This window comes from Temnothorax longispinosus, chromosome 1 (genome assembly GCF_030848805.1).
Source record: "Temnothorax longispinosus isolate EJ_2023e chromosome 1, Tlon_JGU_v1, whole genome shotgun sequence".
In the NCBI taxonomy this organism is placed as follows: domain Eukaryota; kingdom Metazoa; phylum Arthropoda; class Insecta; order Hymenoptera; family Formicidae; genus Temnothorax; species Temnothorax longispinosus.
In genome coordinates, this window is record NC_092358.1 from 26,979,222 (window position 1) to 27,004,343 (window position 25,122).

At 33.1% G+C, this 25,122-nt stretch overlaps 3 protein-coding genes across 13 annotated transcripts in view; 1 reads left to right on the top strand and 2 right to left on the bottom strand.

The window, feature by feature from the left end:
- Positions 1-208: 208 nt before the first annotated feature.
- Positions 209-10,742, bottom strand: LOC139822191 (nose resistant to fluoxetine protein 6-like). 2 transcript variants are annotated; one of them, XM_071793818.1, is made up of 14 exons: positions 10,483-10,738; positions 5,252-5,516; positions 4,273-4,517; positions 4,009-4,199; positions 3,747-3,853; positions 3,234-3,449; positions 2,929-3,139; positions 2,570-2,735; positions 2,407-2,486; positions 2,236-2,331; positions 2,028-2,157; positions 1,677-1,851; positions 1,398-1,540; positions 209-1,312 (listed from the first exon to the last, which is right to left on the bottom strand). In XM_071793818.1, the coding sequence occupies exons 2-14, from the start codon at positions 5,442-5,444 to the stop codon at positions 1,175-1,177; spliced, it is 2,091 nt and encodes a 696-aa protein (XP_071649919.1). In that variant the 5' UTR covers positions 5,445-5,516; positions 10,483-10,738; the 3' UTR covers positions 209-1,174. The 2 variants fall into 2 exon arrangements, 1 of the variants encoding a protein (XP_071649919.1); XR_011734475.1 differs by lacking the exon at positions 1,677-1,851 and having other exon boundaries at positions 1,170-1,312; positions 10,483-10,742.
- Positions 9,826-22,731, top strand: LOC139822128 (26S proteasome non-ATPase regulatory subunit 2). The gene is made up of 16 exons (XM_071793705.1): positions 9,826-9,953; positions 16,771-16,827; positions 16,999-17,357; positions 17,555-17,731; positions 18,026-18,212; positions 18,644-18,940; positions 19,086-19,168; positions 19,336-19,571; positions 19,832-19,970; positions 20,113-20,233; positions 20,392-20,600; positions 20,818-20,908; positions 21,208-21,495; positions 21,678-21,872; positions 21,968-22,162; positions 22,231-22,731. The coding sequence occupies exons 3-16, from the start codon at positions 17,017-17,019 to the stop codon at positions 22,246-22,248; spliced, it is 2,577 nt and encodes an 858-aa protein (XP_071649806.1). The 5' UTR covers positions 9,826-9,953; positions 16,771-16,827; positions 16,999-17,016; the 3' UTR covers positions 22,249-22,731.
- Unc-115a (Uncoordinated 115a) overlaps positions 22,468-25,122 on the bottom strand; it is a 30,095-nt gene continuing 27,440 nt past the window's right edge. For all 10 annotated transcript variants that reach the window (XM_071793760.1, XM_071793809.1, XM_071793764.1 and 7 more), the window contains one exon: positions 22,468-24,907. In XM_071793760.1, the coding sequence (XP_071649861.1) occupies positions 24,794-24,907 (114 nt within the window). In that variant the 3' untranslated portion in view covers positions 22,468-24,793. The remainder of the gene's footprint in view (positions 24,908-25,122) is intronic.

Consider the following 25,122-nt stretch of genomic DNA (forward strand, 5'->3'; position numbering starts at 1 on the left):
TATTAATTAGTTTATTCACTTAAAGTTTCTAAGTTTATTATAATGCTGATATTGTAATATCTTTAATATTATTTTAATAAGTAATACTATTTTTTAGCGAGCGATGCATTTTTTCATCTTAATAACTTAAGGAGAAATGTTACAAATTATTAATATTGTCTCTCTCAATAGGTGTACTATAAAACATTTTAATATTTTATAAAAAATCTATTTTTTCTGATATTGATTTCAAAATCTAATGTGCCAAACAAAATTATAATAAGAAATCATAATTATATTAAAGAGTGATTCTTCTAACAAATAAGCGCTGGCTGCACATGATGATGAATGAATGAGACTTTTATAAATAATTTATAATGTACATATATGTATAAAATACATATATGTACATTATAAACATATGTACATATATGTTGAAATAATTTTTTATAAAGTTTATATAAAAAACACTACTATATATTAATGAAAATAATGAATAACCATGTCTTTTGTCTTTCGCATTGAAACGTTCTGATTTATATAGTAATTTCGAAAACAGACTTTATTCAAGACAGTAATCTATTCTATATCTGTTACATATTGACTGTTTTTGATCATTTTGTATGTAATATATTATGTTATGTACCTATACACAATATGTTTGTACATATAATTGTGACAATAATAAATAAATTATAAGTATATTTAAAAATAATGTATATATTTGTTGCATTTTTATGACAAAAATGATGAAACATTATCTCTCTTTCCATTTTCCCAAACTCTCTTTCTCAATCTCATTGTAATAGTAATAGTATAATAAATAGTGTAATGTTACCTATATATAAAGCTAAATAGCGCGCGCGAAGCGACGTCTAGTATAAATAAATATAACGTAAATATATATTATACATATAATTGATGAATTCGATCGAACTTTTATGGATTTTTAAACTCTGATTCATCTTCGCTGTGCCATCGTTTCTTTAACACAGTTTATGTCAATGCAGCAGTATTTAATTTGTCCGAAAGCTTAATTCATCAAAATCAAGTATAACTTTTTATAAATATCAGTGCGATATGTACCGCAATTTAATAATCAGATCTTGTAGTTTATATTATTCAACCGTTCTAGAACTATTGGCACGTATGTATGACATTAAATGTACGTCGTTTTATATGTTCGTATGCAAGATTACATTTCCTTTCTATATGGCTTATTGCGGTACTTGATAAACATTTTCATTAACAAATTATAGGGCATCTCGACCATCACAGACAATGCATAAGAGCAAAGATAACTGATAATAACGTATCCCACAGTCATAACAAACTGGAACCAAAAGTTAAAAAAAGTTAATGCATTTTTTCCCGTATTTCTCTATTAATGCTGTATTTTCAAATATTTGTATACTTACACGGGGCAGAAATTCAAAATGAATCGACGTTTCACTGTATAAATGAATCGATTGTATGATGACAGGATTTATAAGGTAAGCGCAGTATGTAAGCCTGCTAAGAGGAATCCAGCCTTTGAAAGAGAGTAACCGATTAACGATGCCTATAACAAAGCAAATATACAATGATAAAAATGATCTTTTTAAACTACGACAATATTTCAAATATATTACTATATAATATATTAAGAATATGCCGATTTTTATAAAGTATATTTATGTGTTAATAAATAAACAAACCTTCGTGTTTAGTGGAACATGCTATTATAATACATGCAATACATATGGCCCAAAGTGTTCTGTTTAGTGCTACATAAATAGAAGTAGCTAGAACGGATATGTGTCGATTGTGCAACAAAAATAATACGAATACTTTGCAAAGAATAGCCAGGCACCAACACAAAATTATATGTTTCTGAAATGTATGTCAAATTAATGTAACAATTTTCATTTATGCGGTACTATATAATTCATTTATATGGAACTAGTAACTAGTTAGTTTATATAGAATATAAGTTTATATATATTCCATAAGTTTTTCAATAATTATTTATTTTTAATATGCTGTATAAAACAAAAAATATACTTTACTTCTTTTAAGACAAGATTATTCTTTAATTTTATCAAAATGTAACCCGTAATTATCCCAATGATATATGGATTCATTCTCATCCATGGTGGGAAATAGAAGATATTTGCAAGACGTCTCTCTTCATCAATTCTGTAACAATAAGAAATGAGACAATAAGAAATCTTCGTAACTTGATTTCTCAATAAGTAAAATACTTTAATAACTTACGTCGCGACATATTCGTAAACGTGTGAAATATAACCGTTAATAATAACGGAGCCTATTAAAAGTGCACTCAATATCGTAACAGCGGCATAAAAGTATCTAAAATTCATAATATATTTATTCAAGTATACGCGAAGAAGACATTAAGATAACTATAATAGTTGGTTAACATACATAGTGGACAAAATTAACAGTGCCGTAGCGATTACATAGAATTGCATATCATTAGCTAGATACCAACTCCAATTCATGCACTGTAATGCAATAAAAATTTTAGAAAAGTTTTATGCGTCTCCAAGTATAATTTTAAATTAATCTTAATCAAACGTGTTTGTACCATTGCATCCAATTCAAACAAATTATTTATGTATAAAATATTTCTCCACCAATATTTCGCACAAGTTTCGTGCAACTTTTCGTAAATGTAAAATTGCGATGTTTTATCGAACCAAGCCCAGCTTATTTGCGTTATCGCTAACACTATCATGTAAGCCGGTGTCAGCCTTAAAAAGAAAAAATTTTATTACAGCCGTGTGTAAAAAAGGAAAGTTATTATTTAGTTTACATTGAAATCAATATTCAAATTTCTTTGTAACATATTCTCTTATTTTGTTTATTACTGCAAAAATTTTATTTTGTTGTTTGTATTGTTTTCTGTGTTCTTCACAAACATATCACCATATAACAAAAACTTACCGAATAAATCTTTTTATTACATGAATGAAGAATTCAATTAATTTTTCTCCGCAATTAATCGGCTTTAATATTTCGTTCGTTTTATCTCGCATTAAATACATATAAGTCATTAAACATCCGCTTAAAAGGAAAAATGTATCAACTGCTATGAATCCAATGTCACTTAAGTATTTATAACTCTCAGTGAATCTCCACAACCATACTTTATTGTCTGTGAACATAAAGCAATTTTGGTTATGCGTATTAAACTATAAGAAAACAAAGCCAAAAATATCCATTTTACAGATTTATTATAAATTACTTACCGAGAAAATTCAATGAAAAATATGTATTATGTAAGATGATTATCGAACACATGCTTAGAAATTTTAAGCCGTGAATAACGGGTATTGTGCCGGGATCTAACTTTGTGCTAAATATCTTTCCCGTATTTGTGTAAACGGAGAAACATATTAATATTTCTCCAATTTTACTTTTCCGATATGAAGACAAATTCACTTCCTTAGACACCTTTACCGTACCTAAATCATAATTCGACGTCTTTAGTAGTAATACAAAAATCAAAATGCTTTAATTAAGTAAGATGAATATTAAACAAGGGAAATCTATACGAATAAGCTATATGTACACAAAATGTTGCTACAAAATATATTTTATAATTAATTATTAATTACTTAAAATAATAGCTGATTGCAAATTGTTAATAATTTTAACACTAAAGACAAAGACTTGATTTGTAGAAAATTGTAGCATATAAAAACGGTAAATAGTCTGTTGTAATAGAAATTATTTCTATAAGTTTTAGATATGACACTTACCATCACCAGTTTTATTCGTCTCATTTTTCTTTACATGTTTTTGGTACACAAATACATCATATATCGTTCCGATTGCTGTCATGAGAAAGGAAAACCCTAAGCCAACACTGCAAATCGAATATTTCTTGATTAATTCTTCATATTCTTTCGGAGGATTAAGATTAAAATTACTTATAATATTATTAATCTTTTCCGTTATAACATATTATTGTTGTGTTTGTATTGTCAAGTAATTACAATTTATACATTTCTTGAGACGTACCAAATGAAACGTAACGCACTACTGGGTAGTTTTTTATTATCGTCATTTAGATCTTTAACCTGGATTAGCTGAAAATCAGCGGAGTAGAGATCATCAAAGATAACTCGGTCACGAAATATTCTTTCCAAAATGAAGCTCAAATTATTTATAGTGCACGATGCTGGTAAACAGAGTCCGAGCGTAATCACATTCTAAAATATAACTTTCTGTATATATTTAAATGTCGAACGCGTCCTTCATCACATAAAGATTTTATAAACTTACCTCATCAAATATATTTATGTGATATTGAATAGTACTGTTGTGTTTAAAATAAACTACAAAATAATTCATTTGGAAAGGTGGAAATTCCTTTCGCGGATCGCGATAATGCGTGTTATTTAGTACTTTCTGCTGTGAGATCTGCAAAGGAACCGTATTCATTGTATCAAGACACTGACTACGACTGCCCAGCCAATAATTATTTCCGTAAAGGAAACCCGGTTTAAAATCACCACTGGAATCTAATACTAAAAATAAAAATTACAATGTTACTACTTATGTAAAAACAATAAATGACTAATTTTTACTTATTATTAATTAATCACGCATTGTTGCTTCCTCATACAGAAAGCTGTTTTCCTAAACAAAGTCTTTTTTAAGTTTTCTATGCCAACGTGTTCAGAATGTTCTAAAACTATCCACACAGCAAAATATATCTGAGATATAGCTAGATATCTTTATGCCTACAATTTTATGTGTCTGTGTGAGAGGTGCATGTTTTTGACAATATTTTGTGACAAACTGAATAAATTTGCAAAAGTGAAATTTTGAAATATATTTATATAACATATAGAGTACAAAAGTATATTTTTTATTAACAAATATTTATATTTTTATTAGTTTAGGATAGTGCGTGCAGGATTATTAGAAGCGATATTCAAGTGAGATTTAGTGTCTTTTAATTGCAGCCCGATTTATTAAGTCCGCTATTACAATTTAAGTCTTTGCCCGAAGTCCCTGTTAAAGTCTATTGCTCACACGTCCGCGCGTTATTTATTACACTAATATTTTCATAAATATTATTATTAATTTAAGATTAAAGAATATTAGTTAATATATTTAATTTAAATGGAATTGCATAATTAATCAATTAAAATATGCAATATAAGCTAAAGATGAATAGTTGTTTTTTTTAGCAGCTTTCTAGATTTTAAATTGGAGTAAATAGAGTTAATAGCGAATCAGTTATAATTTTACGTACCTTTCAAGCTCCACAGTGTTCGTTGACTAAGAGCATCTCGAAAAGTTTTCAACTCCTTTCCGCATGTTGAGTTGAGAACATTTGCCTTGGAAGCAACGGCATAAGCAGGCAATATACGACCATGAAATTCTTGAGTACAACCACCGAATAATACAGCTGAATTCGTCAAGAGAATAAACACAAGCCGTTGCATTGTGTTTTACAATAGTGTTTAGCCTGGTAGCTGTCACTGTTATATCTTATTTCTCGTTACCGTGATAAATATCTGCATCAATGGTAAATATATGCATAAAAGATAGGTACTCGCCGATTTTATCGCTATACTTAAATATGTTGTAGGGGAGGTCTTTCTGAGTAATTCTACGCAAGAAAAAAGTGGGAGACGACATGGTAAAGGCCAGCAAGTATTAAAGTTGTGTACTATATTAGAATTTTTCTTCGCGTGCCCAGGTTTTAAGCATTGCTGTGAGCATATTCCAGTACAGTTATCACAGAAGAAAACAACATTCTTATTTAGAGAATATCTTTATTTTTGACATGTAAATCTTGAAATTATATAGCGTACATGTCGAAAATAAAGATATTCTCTAAATAAGAATGTTCTTTTATCTGTGTAGAGTTTACTATGGACAACCGAAGCTCCACCAACTTGCTTACCCTATAGGGGATCTATTAAGAGTCTACACGTGCATTTACACATTGATGCTTTAAACGCAGAAGTAAGAACAAAGTTAGTTAGTGAAACTATTTATTTAAAATTTAATTTATATAAAAATTAAAAACTTAAATAAAATGTTTCATAATGAGTAAGAAGCTACTTATTTATGTAAATATAATATAAAACCTGTTATTTATAAATCAAATGCTCAATTTGCATTAATTACGCATTTAAATGCGCGCATTTTAAACACACAATTAATGTAGTTTTGAAGCCAATGCAATTGTACGCGCATTAAAAGCACGTTATACGCGCATTGGCGCTCCTTGGGTATCAAGAAGATATCATTACAAGATTTTTGAACATTTTAAAGATGTATACCTTTTATAGACAAGTACAGTCAATAAGGAAGCGTCAGGATCAGAAGATTGCCACTGTTCACTGGATCATCGAAGTCACGGTCGCGGTACTGTACTAGGATGGGCGACCGCCTTGAGAGAACGGCTATTATATAGGATGCGTTCGGTTTGGACGCTCACGCTTATAAGCGCTGTTTTCAATCGTTAAATTTGGTATCTGAGCGCTTACACAATAGTAAGAAATGTCGTTCGTTTTGGCAATGTAAGCGACTATGCGGTGGGGATAAAAATTCACAACGAATAACTCTAAATTTTTTAAACAGAACAATTTAAGAACATAACAAGGGATTTAAAAGTGAGATTATCGTATAATAGCTTAAACAAAATGCGAACCTTCATAAAAGCTCATAAGGATAGTCTCCCACGTTCTAAACAATGTAACGTAGTATACAAAATTAACTGTAATGATTGCGACGCATCTTATGTAGGCCAAACGAACAGATAATTACAAACAAAAATTAAGGAACACCAGAACCATATATATAAATTAGAATACCTACATCTAATCATTCTGTTATAACAGATCATAGATTAGCATTGAATCATAATTTCGATTTGGATAATGTGGAAATTCTAGATAATGAATCGTATTTTTATAAACGCTTAATTTCCGAGATGTGCATAAAGAGACAGGAATGGATGGAATTTGCAGACGGACACGGAAGGTTTACCGGATACTTATTTGAACGTTATTGATGGGTTATCAAAAATTTAGAGTTATTCGTTGTGAATTTTTATCCCCACAATTAAACTCGAATGTATACACCGCTTTTATTATGTTAACCTTCCGATTTCTACCAACGCTTATTCACTCACTCACGACATGTCAGAGCGACAGATACATTTTAACACTGCGACCTACTGGTCTGTAATGGTCCGTAAGCAAGAATTCGTGATTGTAATTTTAATACTGATACATTGCGTTTTTTAACATATATTGCGACTCCGATTCACGGTTTAGAATGGACAATCGAATCTCTCCTTTCTACCTGGTCTGGTCTTCCAACCTGGGAGTAAACGTCGAAGGTGCGATCGATTCGGAGCATTTGCATATCCTGACAGAGTATCGAACATTCGTATGAATTTTATTTTATTGATTTGACTGCGCTTTTCTACTGATTGACTCATTTTATCGCGATTGACTGTAATTTATAGTTTGAAATTTTCATATATTATTTTCATTTTTATATACGCTGAAGATGACACAAAAAAGTGTTGAAACGTCCAAATTTGTATTAACTAATATATTTTATTATTGACTTATTTTGATTGCGCATTACGTACCGCGCGTGGCTCTGATTGCCTCTCTCACTTCCCTTTATTTGATTTATTCAGGAGAGCCTATATTTCGTTTATTCAATTTTTAATTTATATTTGTGTATGTATATAATTTTTCCTTGCTTAATATTTAAATTATGTACAGATCCATTTGTGAGAAATTCAATGTATAGGGAAAGCCACTGCGTTAAATGCTGGAAATTGGAATATCGTTACAATTTTTCTGTTTATAATTCGATTCGATGACATGTTTGTTGATATGCAATTCGCTAACAATGCGTTCCGAAATGAACGTAAGCGCTTACGCTTGATCACGCCTTATGCCCGATCTACAATAGCTGTAGTAAGCTGTAGTAAGCCTCAAGCCGTAAGAAATTGACCAATTACAGGCGAATGTGAGGAGAATAATCGACTGTGATTGGTCAGTTTCTTACATCTTGAGGCTTACTACTGCTTACTACAGCTTACTACAGCTATTGTAGATCGGGCATTACCTTGCAGAAATAAGCGTTTGTCAGCAGAAGTTATGACGTAACGCTCATAAGCGCTTACATCGCGTGAGCGTCCAAACCGAACGCACTCATAGGCACACGATATGTAAAGAAACAGTTAAAAAAGCGTTTTTTGTCTTAGATAAAGAAAAAGAACGTGTTTTAATAAACGTTTATCAAGTGGACATTTTGACATTTTACCATCAAGATACTTGGGAACAATTTTTACTTCTTAATATTGTATAATAAAGTAGTAATAAAATAAAAACCACAAAATTAATTACAATATGTTTGTTTCGCAACTTTAATGATTAAAGTGGTGAATTTATGGTTTAACCCAGACAGCACACAATATTTATAATGATAAATATTCATAAATATTTTTTACTATACACTGTTGAAAAATTTGTGTTAAATATAACATAAATCACATGTCCAAAACGGTCCACTCAAATTTTTGTGTTAATTTAACATAATATGGATGTGTTAAGTGGTAACACTGATATTATGTTAAAATATTTCAACAGAAAGGAAATGTAATTCTGATCGTAATTTGAAGTTAATTATGTGTACAATTAACATAACTTTTATGTTGAAGTTGAGATTGTAAGATAAAATCAACACTCTATTTATGTAAATTTTTATTCCTACTTTTTTTATAGAGTAAAATCAACATTCTTTTTCTGTAAATTTTAACATATTTAATAAATACGTTCAAATTGTGTTACTTTAACATATTTTTTAAGTTATTTTAATTATTTTACATTTTAAATTTGTAAAATTCAATTAACATAGCAGGCATATGTTACATCTACACGCGTATGTGTTGATTATTTTACACAAAAATTTTAACAAGGACTTTTTTTAACACACAGGACCTCTGTTTTCAACAGTGTATATATTTTTGAAATATTATAATATATAAATATTTTATACATATTTCATATATATATGAAGAAAAAATCTCATAAAAACTTTGTTCAATATATATCATTAAAATATAAAATAAATATTAGTAAATATTTATCAAATTTTTGCTGGGAATGCCACCTCTGTTTCATAGAGTGTAACTATTATAGCGCGCACCCGGCCGTATATATAGTCTTCTATTATTTTCTACGACCTTTGATATATTCTCTGCTTTAACAAATTATTTCTGTTACAGATATTAAGCATTTTCACACAATGCGACTTTCCACACAAATCGACGAAAGAAGAAAAATAGGTTTTTAACTTTCCACACAAACCAATGTTCACTCCCCACCCTCCCCCGCTTACACGTGTACTGTTTATACACACATATCAACAAATTACTTCTCTTAGAACTTAGAATGTTACTTTATAATACCTAGAAAGAAGTAATAAAATTGTGAAACTTCAATTTGCCTATTTATTCTAAACCAACGCCGTCCCCTCTCCCTTATTTCTTGCGTAGAATTACTCAGAAAGATCTCCCCTACAACATGTTTAAGTGGCGATAAAATCGGTGAATATTTACAAATGTTTTGGCTTGAATTGCGTTTGCTGGAGAAGTTGGCAGGCGGCTGGTGCAGCCTTTCGTAAAGGATTCGACGGTCCGGCGGAACAGGCACTCGTACGAATTTTACTCAATTTAGTTGTCAAAAAGGCGTTTAATTTCAATCGTCAGTTTTGAACTCGAGTTTCGTTACAATCGTCTGAGGGCCCGACGAGATAACAGCGAATGTACCGAGATAATTGCGCACGATCGTCTCGAACGAACGTTGGAGGACGAATCTACGCACGAGACAAGTCGAGACAATTGTTCGACGTTGCTCCAGTCGTTCGGAGTGCCACCAGTGCTTCACCCCCGCATAGAATAATGTTACGAGTATCAGGTAAGAAAACTATATTCAGGAAGTAAACGTGAATAGCGTCATTGGAAGAAAGAGTTTAAATTTTCAAAAATTTCTAGATACTGTGTCTCAGAGTTTACTAATTTCTTAACCAGCCTGTTCCGTCGATTCCAACGATTTGGTTAACATTTAATGAGGCGTTATTAGAAATAGTTTATTTAATTAGGAATAATTAACAAATTGTTTGCATTTTATTGGACTGTAAAGTAGACGGAGTAAGCTTCAAGATTATGGTTTGAACAAAAATGGAAACGTTATGGATATTGTCGCTAATGTTATCTACTCATTGTCAGATATAATCCGCGATAGCAAAACCGAAAACGCTCTGGACGCTGATGTCAATCAACTAACCCGGCGTGATATAGAAGCAAAGAAGTTGTAAATCGTATTAATGAAAAAAGAAAATGAGTAGTAAATAACGTCTGACGGTTCGAGAGTCCGGTGATCTTCTTTAGAAAGAGAACAGAAAAAAAGGAAATATAATAAAGACTCATTACTATTATATACTTACTACTTATTGAATTATAAGGTCTGTAGGTCTTGTAGAAGGTTTAATTTGACTGGATTCTGAGATGATTCCGGGACTTCGTGGCTTCGCAGAAGATTGAGGCTCTCAATTACTTACTGGCTCTTTGTGGTTTTTAGTGTAAACGACGTGCACAAAATTTAAGTTCAAATTAGATTCGGAATTAAAGTTGAACCGACTGATTCACGGTCAGAAACGCGACGTACGCAATTGAAGTGAAAATAAAAGAAAACTTCCGCAATGTTACAGTTTATATATCTGTGTCACTATCAGGTTATATACATTATCCCCACACATATCACTTGCCACTCCTTCACGAATATAATACGATATCACTATCAGGTTATATACATTATCCCCACACATATCACTTGCCACTCCTTCACGAATATAATACGATAGTGGAAATAAGTGATATATCTGTACTTATTTCACTTTGGATAAAAAAGGTCTACTTACGCAAATCCATAATGTATCAGTAATTGTTATTTACACATGTCCGTACAGTTTGATCAGTGTAAACTCGGTGATTTTCGAGATCGCTCAGCTCAGGAACGATAAAATATTATATTAAGGTAGTTAGTCCGTAAATCGCAATTTATAAGTGTTGCGGAATGCTATTATTTATCCTCGCATCGATAAACTCACAAGTAATATTAATAATCTTGTAAATAATGTAAATGAATAAATATTCTATTATTTCGAAATCTAGCGATGTGAGAGTATTCACGTGTGCTTCTCCGACACTTCCCCCACGCAGCCTTCCCTCGGTATCTCATATACATTTGTTTTGTACACGCGTGTTAGAACCAATTAGGTCATTAGAATCCATAAACATGCCCAAATAAGGTAGAGATTTGGTCTGTTGACTTACTAACACAGGTAAATCGATGTATGTGTGTGAGGTCATACCGATGGATGTAATATGTAATATATGTAACGTTACAGTCAGTCTGCCAATAGCGAGCGCTCAGTAAACTTCTGTCTTTAGTCAATACGAAATAAAGATTCTAAAACTATGTCGATCGGTCACGTCTTGTTCGTGTGTCTGTCGACCCTCCGTTGACTGTGTCCAGCCTAATTACCACGATTACAATACGAGCATTCTTCAACAATAAGAAAAATTTGAAAACTTTACTATATGTTAATAAATATGGTATCTACACGTCTGTACAAATTAGAAGTAATTAAACGCGTCCCGAACGCAAGATAATGGCTATCAAAAATTGCATTTTTGCCATGTATTGCATACACAAAGCATACGGAAATCTCATATTCTGAATTTTAATAATTAGAACGAATCTTAAGAAAATGATGAAAAACGGATATATAGTAGAAGGAATACTTGTATATACTTTGGAATACTAGTAAAAAAAAAACCAAAATTATTGACCGTTTAGATTTAGAAATATAATAATAAATAGACCTCGATTTTCATGATTATTTGACGTAAAGAAGAAGAGAAAAATAATAGAATATAGTCTTCTGTTCTGTGTGTGAGGGACAGAACTATCCAAAAGTTTTCAGCCTGTAACCGTAAATAGTCGGATGTTTTCATTTTCACGTCGATTTAGAATACAAAATTTCGGATTGTATTGTCACGGTCTAACTACTTTAAGCGTAATTTTACCGTACAAATTTATCGTAAAATTACGCAACATAATATTCAATTTGCATTCTGTTGTGCCGCTTCGGGCACTGTAAATTATTTTATTCGCGAAAGGAGGTTCAGGAATGAAATTACAACACCTTCCTATTTCTTCATATTATTGTTGAATTGTACGATCGGATTTGTTCCACTCGCGCAACTCATTGTTTTGCTGACTTGTTTATCGTCTTTCTTCACTTTCGCGGTCACATTCACGGCTGCGTTTCTCAATTTATTATTATTACATACATAATACAATTTTTCTTATTTATTAATGCGGGCCGCAACATCCACGCAACATTCAAATCCACGACTTGACCGAAAAAAGTGATCTACTTGGCATGGAATGAGCCCTAAGGCAAACTTATTGACCACTGTAACTCGTCAAGAAGCAAAAATATCGTTTGCAATAAACACAATCATTAGTGGAGACAAATTAGGTTTTTATCTCGGAACCGGTTAAAACTACTCGGATTTGAACGTTTTTTTTTTTAATGTAGATAATTAAAAACACTACAATGTTTATGGGTTAAAAATTGACTCTAATTGTTTTTGGTCTTAAAATATTCTATGGACCGTGCCCTATCAGAATATGCAACTTACAATTTTGTTGCTCGCCCCTAACTGCAAGTAAACAAATTATTTATCTCCGCGTCGACCGTTACCTACGACTTCGATAATTAGAAGCGAGCAATAAAATCGTAAGTTGCATATTCTGATAGGGCTCGGTCCATAGAATATTTAAATAACAAAAAGACTCGAGCAACAAATTCTTTTAATTAGTTTTTAGCCATCGAAGTCGTAGATAACGGTCGACGCGGAGATAACTAATTTGTTTATTTGCAGTTAGGAGCGAGCAACAAAATCATACGTTGCATATTCTGGTAGGGCGCGGTTCGTAGAATATTTTAAGACCAAAGAGAGCCGAGCAACAAATTCTTTAATTTATTAAATAATTATTAAATAAAAATTTATTAAATAAACAATTAGCGTCAATTTTTAACCCATAAACATTGTAGTGTTTTTAATTACCTACATTTAAAAAAAAAACGTTCAAATCCGAGTAGTTTTAACCGGTTCCGAGATAACGCACTTTTTTGGTCTAATTTGCCTCTACTACATTGTGTGTAAATACATCCGTCCAAAAACAGGGGAACGATATTTATCATCACTGATACTGATAGACGGTTACGAAAATATGCGATAAAAAATATGGGATCTTATTAATAGAATTAAAGATTATCTTGATCTGACCTTGGCAACATTACAAACTGATAAGACCAGTAAATAGACCTTTTTAAACTCTACAACTTTTGTGTGTCTAAAATATTTCTTTTATAAAACTTATTACATATTTTGCTGTCCCGAAACTTTTTATATCTGTATATATATTCTGTACATTTTTCATGCCGTAATAAAAACCTTTTTCTGCCTAAAAATGTCTTTTTACCTAATAATGTTTTATAAAAATAATAATTTAAAATTGATGTAATTTAACAACATGGAAAATAAGCGGGAGTATGTAAACATTTAATGCAAATGTTAACTTTCTGAATATGTATGTTGAGATGAAATGTTTTGCAGCAGTCTATACTGGTCTATAGCATAGTTCTCTACGTATGCAAAATGGTACATGATAAACAAACTACGTTCTTAGAATTTTTATAAATCTCTTCAAATAATATAAATTAAATGCTATATATTATATTCGCCGATTAAGCTGAATTGAAGACAAAGTACTTAATGACATAGGTATTTGTAAAAAATAATTTAGAGCGTGAAATGAGATTTGTTTTTAATATAAATAAAATAATAAAATATAATAACGTAAAAAGTTAAAACATTTCTGCAGAATCATCTTACAATGGCCGAATATATATATATATATATATATATATATATATATATATATATATTCACAAAAGTGATTGCAAAAGTGTTTTTTAAAGATAAAAGCGGAGAATTATCAATAGCAATATTTCGACCTGCCATAAGTGAATAGTTAATTAACTATAGCAATTAGTAGATTTTTAGCTAAAGAGTTTATTGAATTATATTAATGTATAATTATTAGCAATTATTTGCACAATAGTTTGCTCTGGGACTACATGCAGTGTCTATAAAATTATTCCACAATAAGACACAACAAAATAATTTTGATCTAAAAATAAGTATGAAAAGCGTGTTATGTTAATCAATTATTTGTCAAACATCAGTACTACAATTAGTAAAATTTGCATATAAGCAATAACATGTTTTGCTTATTACAATAATATAGTATCTCTAGCATCGCACCGGAAAATATATAGAATAATGCCCATCAGACGCAGCACCATGTCCAAAGTCTAAAAGACGTCTTATGTCCCGCTTTTGGACAAGTGTGCTGTGTGGGTATGTATGAATGAGTGAATATGCAAGTACAAATTCGAGCGAGAATACATATTTCATAAACTAGTGCATACAGTGCAAACAGTAACGTAATTATTACTTTTTACAAGAAATAAATTAGTATAATTGCGGAAATAATAATCGCAATAACATCGTAATTACGAAGAAGTATCGTGAATAACTACATTTAAGCAAACATGTTTGCGAGTCTGCAATAAAGAATAATTAACATTCCTTTCAGTCGTATCTAGCGTTAATAAACTATTTTCCGGATGGATTAATAATATTTGTAGACCAATGGAAATTGTGATATGTTTTTCATTCGGCTTACATTTCAACTAGGAAATGCTAATTTTGAAGCAAATATATAATACCTAGTGCCTGTTGATTTCACTGCAAATGCTTTAATTGTCGGTGCGTGAGATGTCTTTAATCAATGAATGAATGATCAGAGATATCATCCATCAATATATACCATCGTACGCACATGCTAACATTTAAAAATAATTTGTTTTACATAATTATAAATATTTATTAATTAAATAAAGAGTGTTAACAAAATATAATTTAAAGACAGTGGGCCTATTCTATAACTTTTAACGACAGTTTCGTTATCGTTATATTGTCGTTGCGCAACGCAAATATAACAATAACGAAACTGTCGTTAAATTATTTAATTACCTACAGATAATGCAACTGGACGTAATACTAGATTTTTTTCTACGTGATTTTTTTTATTATGGAAAATTGCTTCGAAAAGATTTGAAAAAATTCTCAAAAATCCTGTGTTGTATATAAAAATCAAGAAACAGCTTACAGTGGACTGACGTCTGCTTCTATTTTTTTTCTCGAGATAGAAAATCGAATGGCGATTTGAGATTGCCATTCGCGGAGCTCGCACGATTCTCTCTGTAGATCAGATAAAGATAAACGCACAACACTATAATATTACGCATTTCCGAGTAAACACAGTAGTATTGCATCGGATGCAATAAGGCTTCCAATATAATGGTTTTCTTCTGCTGGTGCTTGATGTCTTTCACCGTCGCCAAATTCTCCGTCAATCTTGAAGAGACGTTCAGTGGCAAGTTTGTTATCTTCTGGATAGTCGAAAGTTTCTGCATCATTAGTATTCTTTTTATGGTATTGTTGTTGCCTGAAACGATGAAAGGCAAGAATCTCCATACGACTCTAACATGATTCTTTTATTTACATTTTATCAAGATTTTTCTAGTATTATGTATGCTGATGTAGCAAAAAGCATGAATAATTAATTTTGCAGCATAGTTTACGGATGAGAGACTAGTTGTTATATAATTGGTTTATTTACGTAAAGTTTCTAAATTAATTATATGACTGGTCTATTATTATAAATGTCTGATGTCTGTCTGTCTGTCTGACCGTGAACTACTGAAGTTAATTCGCTATTAATTTTCTATTTGACTGATACATGTAGGCATCTCGAATTATATGATGCGCAGCGCGGACTTAAAAGCTAGTATTGTAATATTATCATTAATATTATTTTAATAAGTAATACTATTTTTAAGCGAGCGATGAATTTTTTCATTTTTAACTTAAAGAGAGGTATTACAAATTATTAATTTAATATTGTCCCAATATATTAACATATTAGAATATGAAACATTTTAATATTTTATAAGAAATCATTTTCTCTATTTTTTCTGATATTGCTTTCAAATTCTAATGTGCCAAACAAAATTATAATAAGAAATCATAATTATATTAAAGAGTGATTCTTCTAACAAATAAGCGCTGGCTGCACATGATGAATGAATGAGACTTTTATAGATAATTTATAACGTACATATATGTATAAAATACAGCAGAAACGCGGCTATAAATCCAAGCCTTAATAAATAATCGTCACCACATATGTCGGTCTCCGAAAAATAACGAAACAAAAGTCGTGCGTTGTGTATGACGGGTAGAAAAATTTATTTGACAACGTATTAATTAATTATTCTCTTTCAATCGTCCGAATCAGCGTTGTTGAATCGTAATAAAACATTTACTTAACGTAACGAGAATACTTTTAAAAACGATGAGTAAACGCAATCAAGATAAGGAAAGCGATATGGTATACGCGTAACATTAGCTACAAATTACAAAATATAATAAAACGTCAAGAAAATATTATTTGTGAATTGATTTAAATGTCAATTTGTATTAAAAATTTAATATTTTGTATTAATATCATTCTATTTCTTACGCAGAACGAAGAAGATAAGAGATTGCAGGAGGAATTGCAACAAGCGGTCGATGTATTGAAGGTAAATATATTTCGACAATTTACAATTTTTATATGTTACTTATAAAACAAAGAAGAAAACGAATTGTTAAAGAATGGATCTAAAATTTATCTGACTCTTATTTTTGGTAATTAAAAAAAATTGCTATCTTCCTTAAAAGGAAACTGGAATGTACTGTAATATTATTATCAGGGTAAGGATGAGACAGCTATGTTGTTGTCATTGAATCACCTGAGAATGCTGATACGTACGTCCACGACTTCGATGACTTCCGTTCCGAAGCCTCTCAAATACTTGAGAAATTTTTATTCGAGTTTGAGGAGCGCGTACGGAGGGCTCAAGCGGGAAGAGGCGAAGATACGCTTTGCGGAAATTCTGAGTGTACTCGCTCTCGCTGGAGCTGCTCCAGGATCCAGGGACTGTCTGGATTTCTGCATCAAAGGGGCCGTGGATAAGCCTGGGGAATGGGGCCATGAATACGTGCGGCAACTCGAGGCAGAAATTGTCGACGAATGGACGAACGTGCCGATCAAGGAGGAGCGTGAGGTCAGGTAAGTATATTTTGAAATATTTTTAAATATTATTAACGACTATATAAATGTTTTATGATGTCATGGTAATCTGTGATAAGAATTTAAATAACATTTTAATTAACATTTCACATATTCCTCATGCTTAGCCTTATATTTACACTGAGATCGAGAGATAATGAGAACAATATAAAATAACAGCGCATCTCTCGTACTAGAAAGCGTCTTACACCGTTGATCAAGAGTATCATCGCGTTCGACATGAGACATAATGCGGAAATACAAGCGTGCGATCTGTGTTTGGAGATCGACGAGCTAAATTTCCTCGCGGAATATCTAGAGCCTACAAATTTTGCGCGAGTGTGCCATTATTTAATTAACTGCGCAGCCTACAGGTAATGCGGTTAGATAATATTACTATTAAAACCAAACTTGTCTTACTTTTTTAAATAATATCTACCAAATCTAATAATTCTTAGAGATAAATTATCCTGCATAGATTAAAATATACATCTATTCAAAATATAATCTTTTTAAACTTTGTGATTTAATGTCTGCAATATAATTTTCTTAATAAAACACGATTAAAGGAATTTTATACTATTCAATAAGCAACGTAATCCACTTTCTGACTTGTATTTGCATCGCTGATTTCCTTGTTAAATTATTCCTCTACATGTATTCTTTAGCGAGGATACGGAGAGAAGACAAATATTAGAGTTTGCCACGGAGCAATATCTAAAGTTTAATGAGTATACAAGAGCAATTTTGGTAGCGCTGCAACTTGCAAATTCGGAACTTGTTTTCAAGTGTTTTGCAGCCTGCCCCGACTCTTTGACGAGGAATCAACTAGCCTTTATCCTCGCCCGTCTACAAGTAACTCATTCTTGCATAATATCTACATAGCATTTGGTTACGTCATAACAGGGCGAAAAATAGAACAACTCATATCGATCGGTATACAGATCAATGTTAAGAATGATATGTAAATGTATAATATAAACAGTAATAAATAATTCAACTTCCATAATTAGTTTCCGCAAACGATAACTTAATCAAAGCAGACGATAATGATATAATTTACATTTACGTCTTTCTATTTTTCCCTCTTAATGCAACAGTGACAACAGTGACTGCATCTTTTATTGCTCTTTCCAAAAATTTAATGTTATAAGTCGAAATAAAAAAAAAAGAAGAAATTCGCATAATTATAAAATCAACTTTCTAATTTCGTTGATTAGACAAAATTCGTGCAACTTTACAAAATAGATTCATACTAAAATATTATTATCCTGTTTTCTAAATAGGATCAACCTCTGAGGACAGAATATCATGGGAATGACGCTAAGGATGTCGAGATGATCCTTAGCAATGGCCACGTGAACACCCACTTCCAAATTCTTGCCAGAGAGCTTGACATACTCGAGCCAAAGCTCCCGGAGGATATCTACAAGAGCTGGTTGGTGAGCGGGTTTAGACAAATGGAGCACGATTCGGCTAGGGCGAATTTAGCGGCAAGCTTTGTTTCCGGTTTTGTGCACGCGGGTTTTGGCCAGGACAAGCTGATGGCGAACACATCCGATTGTTGGGTGTATAAAAACAAGGTTTAATTCTTTTTTTAAATAATCTGCAAAGAATATCTTAATTAGCGCTGATTAACTTCTAAAAATTATAATACTTAGATATATATAATTATATATACGTAATTTTATAATATTTTAATAAAAATATGTGGTCTTTCTTTTTCAGGAACACGGAATGTTATCGGCTACCGCGTCTCTGGGCCTGATACACATGTGGGATGTCGACGGTGGATTAATTCCTATTGACAAGTAAGTTTAAATTCCAAGCAGGAAAATAGTATCGTGAATAAGTATTAATTTTTTTAATATTACTTTGAAAAGAAAAAGACGTAATAAGACAATGATGAATCATTGATAGGAGGAAAACCTGTGATTATAATTTATTTTGCTTATTGACGGTTCTGTTCTTCGCGTAGATATCTTTACACGAACGAAGACTACGTGAAATCCGGTGCTTTGCTAGCGATCGGACTAGTAAATTGTGGAATTCGTAATGAATGTGATCCAGCTTTGGCGCTTCTCAGCGAGTACGTAAAGTCGAACAGCCAGATCCTTCGCATTGGAGCTATTATGGGATTGGGTCTGGCTTACGCTGGCTCTAGAAGAAAAGATGTCACCGAACTTCTTTCTGGAGCTTTAACCGATGAGCAAGGCAAGTAACATAATATTATAGTCGATGTATATGAGTGTAATTTTTTATTCCATTGAGTTTGCCTTAGAAAAAGAAAATTTAATTCTTCTTCAACAATGGAATAAATTAGAAACTATAAAATTGAAGATAATCTTTTAGACGTTTCAAATTATATAATTTCTTTCTTATTATTTTATATTTGTATGGCTTGAATTAAAATTCTTTGCTCAAGAAAGAATAAAAATAATTAGTTGCCATATTCAGCTACGAATTTTTTTCAGATAATATACAAGTGTTGTCGCTGATCGCCATCTCCTTGGGCCTTGTAAATGTAGGCTCGGGAGACTCCGATGTATCTTCAGCTATCCTGTTAAAATTACTGGGACTGTCAATGAAGGAACTCGTTGTCACGCATTCCAGGTATTAATTATGTTTATGGACAATGTAAGAAAGTAACTATTATACATACATATATAATGTTATATATAAAGTGTACGCGAATATACAAGGAAGCGAATATATAGCGGGCGATATATCCTGAATAATTTCTTTTTTCACGCAGATTTTTGGCGCTAGCCCTAGGAATGATTTATATGGGAACCCGGGATGCCATAGAAACGCCATCCGCAGCGCTCGAAGCTCTGCCGGAACCATACAATTTTGCTTCGCAAACTATGCTACAAGTAAAATTAAACTGCTACGATTTTATGCAAAAATAATCTCGTGAAAAATTCCTTACAGTCTGAAATAGCAAAAGTTGCTGTTAGACTCGCGTAATTTTCACGAAAAGCGCGTCGTAAAATTTAATATAATTCGAACTTGATAAAAGCGATTCTGTTAGATTTGCGCGTACGCGGGTACTGGCGACGTATTGATAGTGCAAGAACTATTAAGAATCTGCTCGGAAGCGACCGAGGAAGTGACGAGCGCGAAAACGACACCCGACAATACCCCGATACCAAGCTGCTGCGATCAAAGAAGACCACAAAGTAGCCCTACCAAGTTAGAAAAGAATAAAAAAAACAACAGTCAAACCGACGATTCTGCTAAGTAAGTGTCGCTGATAAAATTGAAGATAAAAGTGAAAGTAAAAAATGTTAAATCAAATATTAAAAAATAGCAATATAAAAACGTAAATAAATAAATTAACTCTTTAATAGATGCAGTTTGAGAGAAAAATTTTGTTGTTGAATGCGTTATTGCACACTTAATGCTAAATAATTAATTTATGATCAAAAGGATAATCAGTGACATATATTAATTTCAGGGACGTTGGAACACCGCAGGCTATAGCATCTCTTGGAGTAGGTGTAGTGGGACTTGGAGAAGGAAAAGAAAACTCGAGGATCTTTGGTCAGGTCAGGAAATAAGTCCGCACGACTCCTCAATAAACCGTGATGGATATTTATGGGGATGTTCCTATCTAGAGCAGGAAGGGGATAAAGGAACATTAAAATCTCAATTTATCTTAATTAATATTTATGGGCTCCTATAGTTCATTCATACTGCAATTTAAGAGACTTATCGTCTCTGTCTCTTTATGGGATAGAACTAGGAGCGGAAGATCAGTTAAAAGTGTAGTCAACTATTATTTATTATGGGAACTGCTCTTTGTCCTCTGAATCCTCACCATTATTACGCTGTCTAACAAACGTAGGTCGGAAGATATGGTCCAACGCCAGCGCGACGCGCTATGCCCCTCGCGTTGGCCTTATCTTCTCTGTCAAACGCCGATCCAGCGGTCTTGGATGTGTTAAACAAGTACAGCCACGACCACGACGCCGAGGTCGCCCTGAATGCGATCTTCGCCCTCGGCCTGGTAGGCGCCGGTACCAACAACGCACGACTGGCGACGATGTTGAGACAGCTGGCGGCTTATTACGCGAAAAATCCGTCGCACCTGTTCCTCGTACGCATTTCTCAGGGTTTAGTACACCTGGGCAAGGTAAAGGTCTCGATAAGATGGCTTCGATAAGGGTGCTTATAATTATGTAGTCAATAAACAAACGGATGATAACGATATCAATAAAGCAACAAATGTTCTGACAAATCAGCTCTCCTCTCTTTAAATGTAGAATAAAAGTTAATCGTTCTATTCCAGTTGCACTATTATATTTTTCCTTTCAGGGCACTTTATCTTTATCACCCTTGCGGTATGGTTCGAAAGTTTTAGACTACACCGCCCTGGCTGGTCTGATGGTTGTTCTGGTTGCTTGTTTAGACTGCAGGAATCTTATATTATCTCAGTCTCACTATTTAATGTACTGCTTGGCAGTCGCGATGGAGCCAAGGTGGCTAGTCACCGTGGATGAAAATCTTAAGGTGTGCAAAGGGATTATCCAAATTCCAGATTACCCAGATTATAAAATATATAGATATTCTAGGCTTAGAAATGACGTTTTCCCAATACTTCACAGAATTTGCCGGTGTCAGTGAGAGTCGGTCAAAACGTGGACGTTGTAGGGAAAGCAGGTAATCCGAAATCCATTGTCGGTGGTCATGTACAAACCACACCAGTGTTGCTGTGCGCGGGCGAAAAGGCGGAAATAGTGTCGGACCAATATGAGCCGCTCTCCAGTGTGCTGGAGGGTTTCGTGATCCTTCGCGAAAAAGTAATTCCACATTAGTCTTGCACCCTGCGGCGCTTCTATTCGTGATTTAACATGTAAATCTTTCACAGCAGGCTGTAGCGAGTTAAAAAGCTCCAAGTTTGATATTCTGCGGTAGTTCCTTTGAATTACCTTTAGACGGATTGCTTTTGCCGGAGAACGATGCCAGCAAACACCTGCGAGCAAATAGGAATCTTTCCCCACGGATCTACATGAAACAGATCAAGGAACGGAAGACTTGTGCGTGTAGTCTTTGTTGCGGGATATAAGCTGCTCGGTCATTAATGCAATAGTGGCAGCAACGTATGTTAGCTTTTTTATGTTTTGCATTTATTTAACTTTAGGGACTAGCGGAAGCAATGTGCTCTATACAACAGAAACATACATTGGTTCGCATTGCACAGTGGGGACAACAACGTTGCGCCATGATCAAGAGTGCGATTGTACACAAAATCAATAGGATCCGACGCGAGACTTACATATAAGAACAAAATAAAAAAGAATTATACGAATACATTTTACACGAACAAAGTATATTTGTAAGAAAAAAAAGAAAAGAAAGAGATTTTACAGCGATGTCGATCTCAAACGACATCGAGGTAACGAAATAATCATTCAATTGTGTGTTAGCGATCATGGAGCACGTCGGATTTTCTTCGTGACGAAGCTTACCGAAGGCAACACAAAGATTCCAAAGACACTTGAAAGATCGTCGTAAAGGATCGTCGCTTTGAAGGGATCCAGAATGTGTTGCCTCGGTAGGAATTGTGAATCTTACACAAAGCATGTATAGGTCGCTTTATAAGACTAACGATTCCTCTCTCTCCCTCACAAATTGTCCCACGACATTAATTTGTTAGGCACATGACTTAAGGTAAGGGGGGCGAAATGTGTGGATAATAAAACGCAGCTGATTTGATAAAATGTCGCACGCGCGTCGGTAGCAAAGTAGTTCGGTGACTTCGTTCGAACGAAGCGTGTCAATCTTATTGCACGCATGCATATCCAAATACGTAGTAAACTCATCTAGATATATAATAATCATACGGCGTAACAGTCGGAACTTCGATACGTCGAGTTTCTCACCTATATATGAAAATTCAACTTTATTCGCTTTGCATAAATCTGCTCTATTCAATAGACGCGTGTACGTCCAGTATTAGCTTAACTGCTGGATCTATTACTTCGAAATTTTTTAATTCTGTGCAGGACCTAATTTAAGGGTGGAGGACGATCGCTACGATATCTACAAAATTAAAGTTTTCGCTTAATTAGTAATAATAATTAATGAAATTATCACTTATATATTATTCTGAGAGTAGCATGAAATATAATGAGATACGCGATAAGAGTGGTTTATGCATCCCGCATAAAATGCATCTCTTTTTAGTTTCAAGTATTGGAAATTTTCTTTTTGGTATATATTATAAATAAGCGCTTCCATTTAAAAAATGTTAAGAATCACTACCCCCGTTCTAAATAGATGAATATGAATATAAGATTAAAAAATTTGTCTTATGCCACTTCTAAAATATTGCGAAAATTGCTACAAATTGAATGTGACAATAAATCCGTGTATGATTAAAATGTGATAAAACACCTTCCATGTTATTGCTAGATCCACCACAACTATAAATTTGGTCCTGATTTTCTTATTTATACTCTAATGTAGAGTGATCGAGTGATTATAGAAGTCTATCGCAATCCGCACCGCAGAGCGTTTCTTTAGTTAATACATCACGGATAATTAAAAGGATAAAGACAAATTGATATCTTCTCACACAAGGGCATCGTATTTGCGCGCAAGCTACATTATAAAATAATCCTTGTCGCAGAGTAAGTTAAAAAGTGACAAATCACACGCAAATCGTCCGATTAATCAGTGCAATCGCACCATTCAGCAAGCTGGGCTCACCTACTCTTAGTTCTTCATGTTGCACATAGTAAAATATAATATTAATAATAATATTAATAGTAGTTAAAAATTAATAATAATGATAAATCCTACATAGAGTAGCGTTTTTTTCCTTGCGTCGTAATCTTCCACAAAGTTAATATGTATGTATGCGATTTAGCGAATACGCGGTTATGTACTTTGAAACTTTCCTAGCTGCTCCCTCACGCTTTTCGATTTCTCGATTAACTTCTTATTTACAATAGCAAATTGTATTAAGAGTTTTAATCGTAATCTCTTGTATTTGATTATCTTCTCCCCTATACGTTAATATCAACTGTCATTGCGTATTCAACGTGTATGAGTGAAACCAAGTCACGATAGAGCTCCGAATGATGGAACTTGGAAACGACTACGTCGCTAAACAGATCGGGTCATAGATAAAGCTGCCTGTGGATTCGTTGCTGCGAGAAAAAAATTGACGACAAGTGGCAGTGCTTCCGCATCATTATATGTGTGTTGTGTGCGTATGCGTATGCGTCTGGGTCGCGTGCGCCCTAGTCTAGAGGAGCTCTCATTTTTGCGAGCACACGTCGGCCGGCAGATATTCGCAATGGTTGTCGAACACATTTTTTTTCTCCGCGATGCACCTACCCACGCAGTAGGAATGTACGGTCCGTACCGCAGTAACGCAATCGCGACACGATGCGATGTGTAATAAGCAAATTGTGTGGCGTGAATTAAAAGAGACGGGCACGTCTTTTGATTTCATTGCGACGCCACTGTGGCAGTCTGTAGAATTCCGCTCGGGAGCACTGTAGAACAGCTTCGAATTCCGCATCGGAGAGGTGTCGCTAAAAAAGGAAGAATTCGGGTTATTTTTATTACGTTGTTGCCATTAATGGTTGTTGTATCAATTAATCTCAATAAATAACGCGATGAGAAGAAACGGAGAATATTTTCATTCTCAATAATAAAACATTATTATACAATAGCGTTATATTGTAAATTTACAATATTATTTATATGAAGAGATTAAGCAATATTTCAATTTAATAGCTCGCAGCTA